The sequence below is a fragment of the Danio rerio genome, chromosome 16 (assembly GCF_049306965.1).
Source record: "Danio rerio strain Tuebingen ecotype United States chromosome 16, GRCz12tu, whole genome shotgun sequence".
Lineage (NCBI taxonomy): Eukaryota > Metazoa > Chordata > Actinopteri > Cypriniformes > Danionidae > Danio > Danio rerio.
This window is the reverse complement of record NC_133191.1, coordinates 54,067,501-54,079,581: the sequence shown is the minus strand read 5'-3', so window position 1 is coordinate 54,079,581 and position 12,081 is coordinate 54,067,501. Positions and strand designations below refer to the sequence as shown.

General features: G+C 32.9%; 1 protein-coding gene across 34 annotated transcripts in view; it reads left to right on the top strand.

Moving 5' to 3' along the window:
- The window catches only part of satb1b (SATB homeobox 1b), a 209,358-nt gene that overhangs the window by 102,679 nt on the left and 94,598 nt on the right, over window positions 1-12,081 (top strand). For all 34 annotated transcript variants that reach the window (NM_001423200.1, XM_073925260.1, XM_073925250.1 and 31 more), the window contains 2 exons: window positions 6,060-6,236; window positions 11,328-11,454. In NM_001423200.1, coding sequence (NP_001410129.1) covers window positions 6,060-6,236; window positions 11,328-11,454 — 304 coding nt within the window. The remainder of the gene's footprint in view (window positions 1-6,059; window positions 6,237-11,327; window positions 11,455-12,081) is intronic.

Below are 12,081 nucleotides of genomic sequence, written 5' to 3'. Positions count from 1 at the left end.
GTGAAGACTTTTTCGGTAGATAAACTATCACAACAAGGTGGTCTTCTGTAAATGTGACGATGTGTAATAGTCATTATGTTATACTCAGCACTAGTGCACATTTAAACCAAATCTAACAATACAATCCTATAATATTAATCCCTAAACCATAATTTTTCACCTAAATATGCCTGTCAAGACTTTTTTGGTAGATAGAATATCACTACAAGGTGGTCTTCTGTAAGTTAGGCAATGTGTAATAATCATTATATTTTACTCTGAAGCACTAATGCACATCAGAACCAAATCTAACTCTATCATCCTATAATATTGACCCCTAAACCATCATTTTGCATCTAAATTTGCCTGTCAAGACTTTTTTTGGTAAATAAACTATTACTACAAGGTAAATCTGCCGATGTTTAATAGTGATAGTGTTTTACTCAGAAGCACTAGTGCGCATTTGTACCAAATCAACAGTAAGATCCTATAATATTGACCCCAAAACCATCATTATTGATCCAAATTTGCCTGTCAAGACTTTTTCGGTAGATAAACTATCACTACAAGGTGGTCTTCTGTAAATGTGACGATGTGTAATAGTCATTATGTTATACTCAGCACTAGTGCACATTTAAACCAAATCTAACAATACAATCCTATAATATTGATCCCTAAACCACAATTTTTCACCTAAATATGCCTGTCAAGACTTTTTTGGTAGATAGACTATCACTACAAGGTGGTCTTCTGTAAGTTAGGCGATGTGTAATAATCATTATATTTACTCAGAAGCACTAATGCACATCAGAACCAAATCTAACTATATCATCCTATAATATTTACCCCTAAACCATCATTTCGGATCTAAATTTGCCTGTCAAGACTTTTTTTGGTAAATAAACTATTACTACAAGGTAAATCTGCCGATGTTTAATAGTGATAGTGTTTTACTCAGAAGCACTAGTGCGCATTTGTACCAAATCAACAGTAAGATCCTATTATATTGACCCCAAAACCATCATTATTGATCCAAATTTGCCTGTGAAGACTTTGTAGGTAGATAAACTATCACTACAAGGTGGTCTTCTGTAAATGTGACGATGTGTAAAATAGTGATTATGTTATACTCAGAAGCACTAATGCGCATTTGTACCAAATCAACAGTACTGTAGGCTCCTAAAATATTGACCCCTAAACTACCATTCTTGTCCTACATAATCCTGTCAAGACTTTCAGTAGATAAACTATCACTACAAGGTGGTCTTCTGTAAATCAAGCGATGTGTAATAGTCATCATGTTTTACTCAGAAGCACTAGTGCACATTTGAACCAAATCTAACAATACGATCCTATAATATTGACCCCTAAACCATCATTATTGATCCAAATTTGCCTGTGAAGACTTTAGATAAACTGTCACTACAAGGTGGTCTTCTGTAAATGTGACGATGTGTAATAGTGATTGTTATTCTCAGAAGCACTAGTGCACATTTGTACCAAATCAACAGTAAGATCCTAAAATATTGCACCCTAAACCTTCATTCTTGTCCTACATAATCCTGTCAAGACTTTCAGTAGATAAACTATCACTACAAGGTGGTCTTCTGTAAATCAAAAGATGTGTAATAGTCATTATGTTTCACTCAGGAGCACTAGTGCACATTTGAACCAAATCTAACAATACGATCCTATAATATTAACCCCTAAACCATCATTCTTGTCCTAAATATGCCTGTTAATACTTATTCGGTAGATAAACTATTACTACAAGGTGGTCTTCGGTAAGTCAGACGATGTGTAATAGTCATTATGTTTTACTCAGAAGCACTAGTGCACATTTGAACTAAATCTAACAATATGATCCTATAATATTTCTGCAGTGTGCATGCGATATAAAGAAGAAAAGTTTGGGTTTCCAGCAGCTGGCATCAGTTGTTAATGCTCCTGCACGCCTTCGTTCTATAGCTCTCCGGGCAACCGTTATTATTATTTATGGGGAAAAGTGAACTTTTTGCTGAGTGCTTTTGCTGAACTTTGGAAGCTACCGTATTCATTGTTTCAGCTGAATAATATTTACCATGGGCTTTTCTCTTGCTCGCTGGGAACAAAGCGCGTATTGATCCTGAAATGAACCGACACAGCAGTCTTTATTGTTAGATCTTTATCTATTAAAAATGGAAAAGCTTCGATTCAGCACATTCCCCAGCATCTGCTTATGATTACCCTATTTATTGATTGTTTTCCTCCCCAAAAAAAAATGATCGCTTTCTTAGCCTAGTGACCAGGGGGTTGGAGAAATATGATTTATTACGATTGCCCATGCTGATATTACCCCCTAGTCTCTATTAAATCCTGTAAAAATAAAGATCCCGAGTCCAGGAGATCAGAAAGTTCCTGAAATTTCATCACCGGAGTGTTGCAGCTGGCTGGTATTATGTGATATTTGCACAGTAAACCCGAACACATGACAGCTTTGGATGGAGATTCTTCATTTTTTTTTTCTTTTCTCTGATAGCGCTGTGCTGTTTACACAGCCTCGTAAAACCTCAAGGCTATACGGTGCGTTGGGAGCCGAACGGTGCATCATGGGAAGGGTTTCCGGGATCCGCCTGAAGAAGTATTTTAATGCGATTTTAGCACCTTAACAATAAATAAAGCACTAAACCCGCGTTGAGCTCTAACCTTTTAGTACGCTAACACGTTTAAATAGCAGAGCTGTTTCGTCGTCTGACGCCGTCTCTGATCTTATTATGCATGTTACAATGCTGCTTTATTGTTACACCATTACTGCGGATTAGAATCAATTGATCATTAGAGCGCTGTAATAAATGATTTTTCGAGAGTTGGAAATGAAGATAGTTGGATGGTGCTTTATAGGAGAAATGTTACTTCAGTTAACAATGTTACTTGGTTGTTTTTTTTTCGTAATTATTCTATATTCTACCAATTGTTTTAACTCTTATAATTCATTCGGGTCCATTTTGTACACAAAAAATGCATAACAATTAAGGAACTAAACTTTGAAAATGCAGTAAGATGATCAAAATACTTACAATTTTATTTTATTTTATTTTATTTTATTTTATTTATTTATTTATTTATTTATTTATTTATTTATTTATTTATTTTACAATGCTGCTTTATTGTTACACCATTACTGCGGATTAGAATCAATTGATCATAAGAGCGCTGTAATAAATGATTTTTCGAGAGTTGGAAATGAAGATAGTTGGATGGTGCTTTATAGGAGAAATGTTACTTCAGTTAACAATGTTACTTGGTTGTTTTTTTTTCGTAATTATTCTATATTCTAGCAATTGTTTTAACTCTTATAATTCATTCGGGTCCATTTTGTACACAAAAAATGCATAACAATTAAGGAACTAAACTTTGAAAATGCAGTAAGATGATCAAAATACTTACGATTTTATTTTATTTTATTTTATTTTATTTATTTATTTATTTATTTATTTATTTATTTATTTATTTATTTATTTATTTATTTTACAGTGCTGCTTTATTGTTACACCATTACTGCAGATTGGAATCCATTGATCATTAGAGCGCTGTAATAAATGATTTTTCGAGAGTTGAAAATGAAGATTGTTTTCACTGTGGTTTATGGGAGAAATTTTATTTCAGTTTATGGTATTACTTGGTTGTTGTTTTTTGTAATAATGACATAAATACTTGCACTTTTTTAAAGTCTAATAATTCATTCATGTTCATTTTGAACATAAAAAAAGAAATGCAAAAAAAAATGATTGAAGTGCATAGTTATTATTAAAGAAATAAAAGTTTGCAAATGCTTTAAGATGCTCAAAATTCTCATATTTAATGAATTAATTTAATTACAGTAGATTTTCTTTTCTTTTTTTTAATATTTCCCAAAAGATGTTTAACAGAGCAAGGACATTTTCACAGTATTTCTGATCATATTTTTTACTCTGGAAAAAAGTCTTTGTTTTTTTTTGACTAGATTAAAAGCAGTTTTTAATTGTTAAAAAACAGGTCAATATTATTAGCCCCTTTAAGCTATATATATTTTTGATAGTCTACAGAACAAACCTTTTGTTATACAATAACTTGCCTAATTACCCTAACCTGCCTAGTTAACCTAATTAACCTAGTTAAGCCTTTAAATGTCACTTTAAGCTTTATAGAAGGTTCCTGAAAAATATCTAGTCAATAATTATTTACACGCGCACACACACACATACATATATTCTACTTCAGTTTGCGGTCTTACTTGGTGGTTGTTGTTTTTGTAATTATTGAAACATTCTAGCAATTTTTTAACCCTCATAATTCATTCAGGTCTAAAAATGGCAAAAATGCATAGTTATTAATAAAAATAAAAGTTTGGAAATGCTGCAAGATGCCCCAAAAGTATTGACAATTTATTTTATTTTATCTTATCTTATCTTATCTTATCTTATCTTATCTTATCTTATCTTATCTTATCTTATTGTATATTCTTTTATTTTAATTTATTTATTTTTTTATTGTATTTTATTTTATTTTATTTTATTTTATTAGAAATTCCACTTCAGCTTCCAGTGTTACTTGTTTTTTCACAATTAATTTTATTTTATTTTATTTTATTTTATTTTATTTTATTTTATTTATAGACTAATTATATTACATTTATAGACTAATATCATTTGTGTTTTATCAATTATGTGTTATCATTATTGTTTGTTTGTGTGTTTGTTTGTTTGTTTTAAATATTTATTTTATTTTTTATTCTGGGTTTATTTGTCAGGTACAGTGCACATTAATAATTATTAATTAGCCAAACAGTTATTTTGGAGCTTCCTTCCCTGGGCCAATGATAAAATAGGTGACCTAAAAGTATTAAACCATTAATCAATACATAATAGATCCAAGTTTTCAAAATACATATTTACTAACATAAAATGCTCTAACAAAAAATGAACAATCCGCCAAGAAATTATATTCTACCTAAAACCAACAGAACACTTTCAACACACTCATCATTGCAGAAAATTAGTGTCATTCAAACAACAACTAAAAACCAAATCTTTCTGCGATCACCTGAACCCCAGTGAACAAATACAGGGCCCCCTCTTCACCCCCCACCTCCAACGCATCATTTTAAAACCTCAAAGCATAATGCAGTTCTCAGTGTGCCTCACACAGGTCAGTGGTCTTGACAAACCACCTGTAGAAATCACCCTCCTTCATCTCTCCGACACTTTAACCAACACTTGCAGCAGTTACATGCACATTTTGCACCGGACACTTTCTTACACACTCAACGTCTCATACAAAAACCAAAAACATTGTGCATTTATGAAGTGAGCTTCACACAGGTGAGTGGGTTTGACAAACCACCCGTAGAAAGACTCTTCTCTTTAAAAGAAACTCCAGCATGTAATGCTCCTTATAACGTACCATGTATATTAGCACTTGTTGTGTGTATTGCCTCTTCGTGTTGGATTGCTGAATGCCTTCTCAATTGTAAGCATCTACTAAATGATTCTAAATTAATCTAAATGTCATTTAAATTAAACAAACATGCAACTATCAGAGAAAATGGCCAATAAATACCAATATGCAGGCTGAATTTAAGGAAACACTAGCATTAATCATTTAGCATCATTCTATAACTTAGGTTTCTAGTCCAAACATCTAAAAATAATCCAAATATCTTAAATCAAGAAGCTTTTTCTAGACAAGCATAACATGTTGTCTTGTTTTAAAAAATAATATGTCAAAATTATGTGAGTTTTTCATTAAAACAAGCTAAATAATTTGCCAAATGGTTAAGCAAATTAATCTAATATCAAAAGGAAAGACAAGATTATTTTGCTTATCCCATTGGCAGATTGTTTAGCTTGTTTACTGGAAAACTCACTTAATTTAAGTACTTTTTTCCTTAAACAAGTCAATATGTTTAGCTTGTCCCAAAATGCTGCTGGATTTAGGAATTTCTAGATATTTGGACTAGAAACAAGACCAAAAATCTAAGTAAGAAAAGCGTAAAACATAAGAAGGCAGTTGAGTTTGTAAATGAATGCTCAAGTGTTAAGCCTGCTGTGTTGTGTCTGCAGGTAACATGCTGCCGGTGTTCTGTGTGGTGGAGCACTACGAGAGCCCGTTGGAGTTCGACAGCAAAGAGGAACACGCCGAGTTCGTCCTGGTCAGAAAAGACATGCTCTTCAACCAGCTCATCGAGATGGCCTTGCTCTCTCTGGGTTACTCGCACAGTTCAGCCGCACAGGCTAAAGGTACAGAACATGTACACCTTGGCTGCTGGGCGATGCAATGCAAGAAATGCTTTTCTTAATTTTTACTTTGGTTGTTTGTTGTAGCACGTCGAAAGGAAAGAGGACGTTGTTTTATTTACCCCATTGGCAGATTATTTTGCTTGTTTCAAAGAAAAACTCGCTTAATTTTGACTTATTAATTCTTAAACAAGACAATATGGTTTGCTTGTCTTGAAAATGCTTCATTCATTTAAAGATATTTGGACTAGAAACAAGGGAAAAACTCTAAAAGCATCTTATTTTTATGTTTTGTCTAGCCTAATATTTAAAAAATCTGAAATCAAAATGCATATTCTAGAAAAGTAAAAAATATCGTCCTGTTTTTAGAAATAATAGGTTCAAATTTAGTGAGTTTTTCCTTAAAACAAGCAAAATAACCTGCCAATGGGATAAGAAAAATAATCCCGTTTCACCTTTAAGTGTTGTCGACAGATTATTTAGCTTGTTTTAAGGAAAAACTCGCTTAATTTTATCATATTATTTCTGACAACAAGACAATATTTAAGAGTAATTCTTTAAGAGTAATTTAAGAGTTTAAGAACTTAATTAGGCAACGCAGTGGTGCAGTAGGTAGTGCTGTCGCTTCACAGCAAGAAGGTTACTGGTTTGAGCCTCGGCTGGGTCAGTTGGCATTTCTCTGTGGAGTTTGCATGTTCTCCCCACGTTCGTGTGGGTGTGCTCCGGTTTCTCCCACAAATCCAAAGACATGCGGTATTGTCCGTAGTGTATGAGTGTGAATGAGAGTGATGGGTTGCAGCTGGAAGGGCATCCTTTGTGTAAAACATATGCTGGATAAGTTGGCGGTTCATTCCGCAGTGGCGACCCCAGATTAATAAAGGGACTAAGCCGAAAAGAAAATGAATAAATGAATGAAGAATTTAATTACAATTATAAATTCTTATTAGAGAAAAGCGTTTTCGGCAGTGTGACAAACATCTTTAATCCTGATAACGCTACATTTCACGATGTAGTACAATTTCTGCCCTTTCATGTATTTCCAAATGTGCTGCTTAGTGGAGAGAAGATTCTTAACGCCTTTTGTAAACAGAATAGTTTTAATAACTCATTTCTAATAACTGATTTCTTTTCTCTTTGCAAGGATGACAGTAAATAATATTGTTCCACTTAAGTGTTAAAATTAAATTTTACGATTGGGTTTTCTTCTGTAGATGATTTCAAAATATATGTTAATAATATTGACCTTAAATTAATACGTTTTTATTTTATTTTATTTATTTTATTAAAGACTTTTTAAATGTCTTTTTGGCTTTATTATAGCTTTTGTCCCGAAATTAAATAAGACTTTCTCAATAGGAAAAAAATATATTTTTAATTTAAATATAATTTAATTGCTCTATTAAAATCACTTAAAAAAATAACATAAGAGTGGATAATTTTGACTAAACTATACATATTGACTACATGTAAAGGACTATTTATTTTTTATACCCACTTTAAATATTAAATACTCATAAAAGGTACTCATTCATTCTGTATGTGATCATAATTCAGGGCAAATGTTCGAAAATAAATATATAGAAATATAATAATAAAGTATAATAAAATAAAATAGAATAAAATATCACTTTTTAAATTAATGACTACAGGTCCAACGTAAAAAATGAACATTGCACTTTCACATCTTCACAGGATTGTAACATACATAACATCGCACTCATATAAATTATGAAAAATGATTACCGTAAACGATATTTTTTGTGACATCACGAAATAAACTATAGAACATAATGTTAAACGATACCCTTTTTATTTTGACCACACAATATGCAGATGAAGTCAAACTCATTCACCCTCCTGTTATTTATTTATTTTTTAATATTTCCCAAACAATGATGAACAGAGCAAGGAATTTTTCACAGTATTTTCTATAATGTTTTTTTCTTCTGGAGAAAGTCTTATTTGTTTTTATTTCAGCTAGAATAAAAGCAGTTTTTAATTTTTTAAACACCGTTTTAGGGTCAAAATTATTAGCCCTCTTAAGCAATATTTTATTTCAATTGTCTAAAGAAGAAACATCGTTATAAAATGACTAACCAAATTACCCTATCCTGCCTAATTAACCTAGTTAAGCCTTTAAATGTCACTTTAAGCTGAATACTAGTATCTTCAAAAACTTCTAGTAAAATATTATGTCATTATGACAAAGATAAATCAGTTATAAATGAGTCATTTTAAATATCATGTTTAAAAATGTTTAAAAAATAAGCTAGGAAAAAAATATAGAGGGGGCTAATAATTCAGACCGCAACTATATTCATCATTATATTTCCCAACCCACCTTCCAAAAGCACAACATATTCCACCTGTTCCTCCAGAATGCATGCATGCTTTTAGATCAAGTTTATGAGTCATCCAGGCAGATGCTCCGATATTTTTGGAGGCTAAACTGTAGTATTTTTGGCGTGATTTGTTGGCTGTCTTCTAGTCGTGCAGGCATGGGTCTGACCCGAAGCCGAGGTCAGGGGATTGTGGGTAGAGCGGGAGCACACAGGTGCACCTCCTGCTCTCTGTAATCACACTTTTCTCAATGGGAACGAGTGTGGAGGTGGACCTGCGGGTTTCTAATTGCTCGCTTTATGGAGTTGGGGGCTATTTTCAGAGCTCTAGCCTTCAGCCTGTAATTTATTGCAGGCTGTCCATCATTATTTCTGTTTTCTTTCGATCTTCTGGATCTTGTTTTTCTCTTTTTTCTCCTGTTACTCGTTTAGTCGCAGTCGAAAGAAAGCATATGGTCAAGCTTTTTTTTCTTTTTATTTAAGAGTTAAGAGCGAAAGCTTTACTTCAAACCCATATACTGTAAACATATAGTGGTATTACCATTAAAAACGTGGTGTTTGCCGTGATTTGTTGCTATTTTCAGACCAGCGCAACAGTAATTTTCACGATTTGTGCCATGTTGGTTAGGTAGCAAATCTATTTGCGCCATTTTGTGGATTCATGGGTGTGCTGATCTGAAAAGGAGGTGTGTTAAGGCGCATTGTTGATGCTATTTTGAACAATTGAAATAGATCGCGCCATTGACCAACTAAAAGCTGCTCTAAGGTCTGGCTTAGAGTGCGTTAGTTATGCACCTATGCAGGTCCAAATGCTTACACATTGCTTAATACACACAGGATGTAGAGCAATACACAAATATATCTACACATATGAAAACACTTAAAGGATTAAAATGTTACAAAAGATATTATTTTCTGCATAAATATAAAAACCACTACTTCCATGCTTTATTCATCTTGGGGGGCTTTTTTCAGTTTATTCATGGCAATTTGCATTTGTGTAATGTTATTATTATCTGTATTAAAAGTTTAGATTTGTCCACCTGTCGGATTTTGGAGACGTCTGCATCACCATACGAAGCATAAGAATAGGACATGTGTTTGGACATAACTCATTCATATATTAGTTTGCTGGAAACTAGAGCTGAATTTAGAAATAGTTTTGAAGTAAATCTCTGCGCTACAAACGAAATTGAAAGAGAAAGTAAAGAGACTGAATGGAGGAGGCTCGTTCTTTATCCTTGTGCTGCAGATGGTCTGTTTAACTGTTTTCTCATCAGTTTTTCCATTTATAAATCCGCCATGTAAATAGCAAATGCGCCATGGCATGACGAAACTGACTCTTATAAGTAATAGGAACCAAGACTCTGATTGGTTTAATGCACGTTATACTCAAAACACACACTTAATTCATTAAGAGAATAAGCACAACCCTGTTAGACCGTGCGGCAAGGCACTGATCATATTTTTCCATCCTTAAGATAGTAAAAGTGGATTTGGAAACGTCGGTAATGCTTTTGTGCCATGCGCTTTAGACTTTGCGCTTAGATCATTATAATATAGCCCTATAAGTAGAAAGTTGGCATACAGATATATTATATAAAAAAATGATTTTTTTTTTAAATGCATTTTTTTTTTAAATTAAAAATGTTTAAAAGACATTGGTTTTAAATAATAGTTTTTTAAGTTTGTGATAAAAAAAAAACCCTTAATAAAAATCAGCTGAAAATTCTGCTCTATACGACTCACTAGAATAAATTACATACCTATATCATATGATAATAAAAATCACAATTTTATTGTATTTTTAATGAATTGATGCAGCCTGGGCTAATAATATTGACCATAAAATGGCTCTTAAAAATTATAACGGCTTTTATTCTAGCCTAAATAAAACAAATAAGATTTTGTCCAGAAGAAAAAATATTATCAGACATACTGTGAAAATTTCCTGAATCTGTTAAACATCATTTGGGAAATATTTTTAAAAAATAATAATAAAAGGGGGCTAATAATTCTGACTTTTCTGTATATATATATATATATATTTGCAGTCATGTTGAATAAGTAGATATGCTAATGATGGAACTGTGTATAACCATCATTTCTCCGATTATGTATGAAAGCCATGTAAAAAAAATAAACACAAATAATAGTCAGTCAATATATCACTTTAAACTATTACAAATGTTAACAAAGGTCACTTTTTCAAGGTTAAAAGTTGTTGGATGAAAGTTCAAGATTCTATAATGCAATTCAAAAGCATACATAAATGGAAAAAAGTAAAACACAAATCACAAAATATGGAAAACTGCAAATGTATGGATTTTTTACAGTTTAGCATGCATATTCTTACCAGACAGTAACACAACAAGAGTATTTATTTATTTATTTTGATCGCACTTTGCAAAAAGAGAATTAGAGAATGTATTTACCATCATGAACCAATAATGAACACTACTTGTACAGAATCTATTAATCATAGTTAAACATTTACTAATGCGTTATTAACATTATTAATGCACCATGAGTTAACATTGAACAACTGTATTTTCATTAAGTAACGTTAGCAAACATGAACAAATACTGTAATAAATGCATTGTTCAATGTTTGTTCATGTTAGTTAATGCACTATTATTAACTAATACAACTTTGCTGTAAAGCGCTACTTTATTTAACAATAGAGTCGTTTAGTCCTTCATCCATCATGCTGTGGTGTTTGTGTGTGTGGTAACTCTCATCTCTTCACCGCAGGTCTGATTCAGGTGGGCAAGTGGAACCCAGTGCCTCTTTCCTACGTGACGGATGCGCCAGACGCCACAGTGGCGGACATGTTACAGGATGTGTACCATGTGGTCACGCTGAAAATCCAGCTACACAGGTCAGTGTTTCCATCTACTGTATACCCACTCAAGCCACATACACTGCTGCCCTCCCCCCACAAGCCACTGCTGTGGGCAAACACGGGCAAACCTCTTCCTTTTTCTGTGCACATCCATGTACAGTACATCTGTGTGTGTGTGTGTGTGACGAGTCTTGTCTCCAGAGGCTCTGCGGCTCACACTTCAAGGTGTGCCGGATCCGATTGCTTTTTCTTTTTCTGTGCACGTGTATGTGTGTGTGTGTCTATGTGCAAACATGGACGTGTTAATTGCACATTACAGCAGTACTGCCGCTCATCCAATTACTCCAAAGAACGGCGAAAACCATCAGCATTGCGCTTTTTTAATAATTAATCCAGGAAGGCTTTTTATATAAAGTGATGTGTGTAATCGCTATACTTGCCGTGTTAGATTCTTGTATGTGTGTTTTAAAGTCAGCTGTCTGCGCTGATGTTAGAATGAGAGTTTAAAATCGTGCCGTATTCGTTAAAGCGAGTACACTCAAAAAAGTGCTTGTTCAAAGAAAATGAGTTTAAACAACACAATTTTTAAGAAATTTTGGGATCAACTGTATTGTTTTATGTTCAATTTACTTATATTTGTAAAAAGAGCTAAGTTAACTTAAT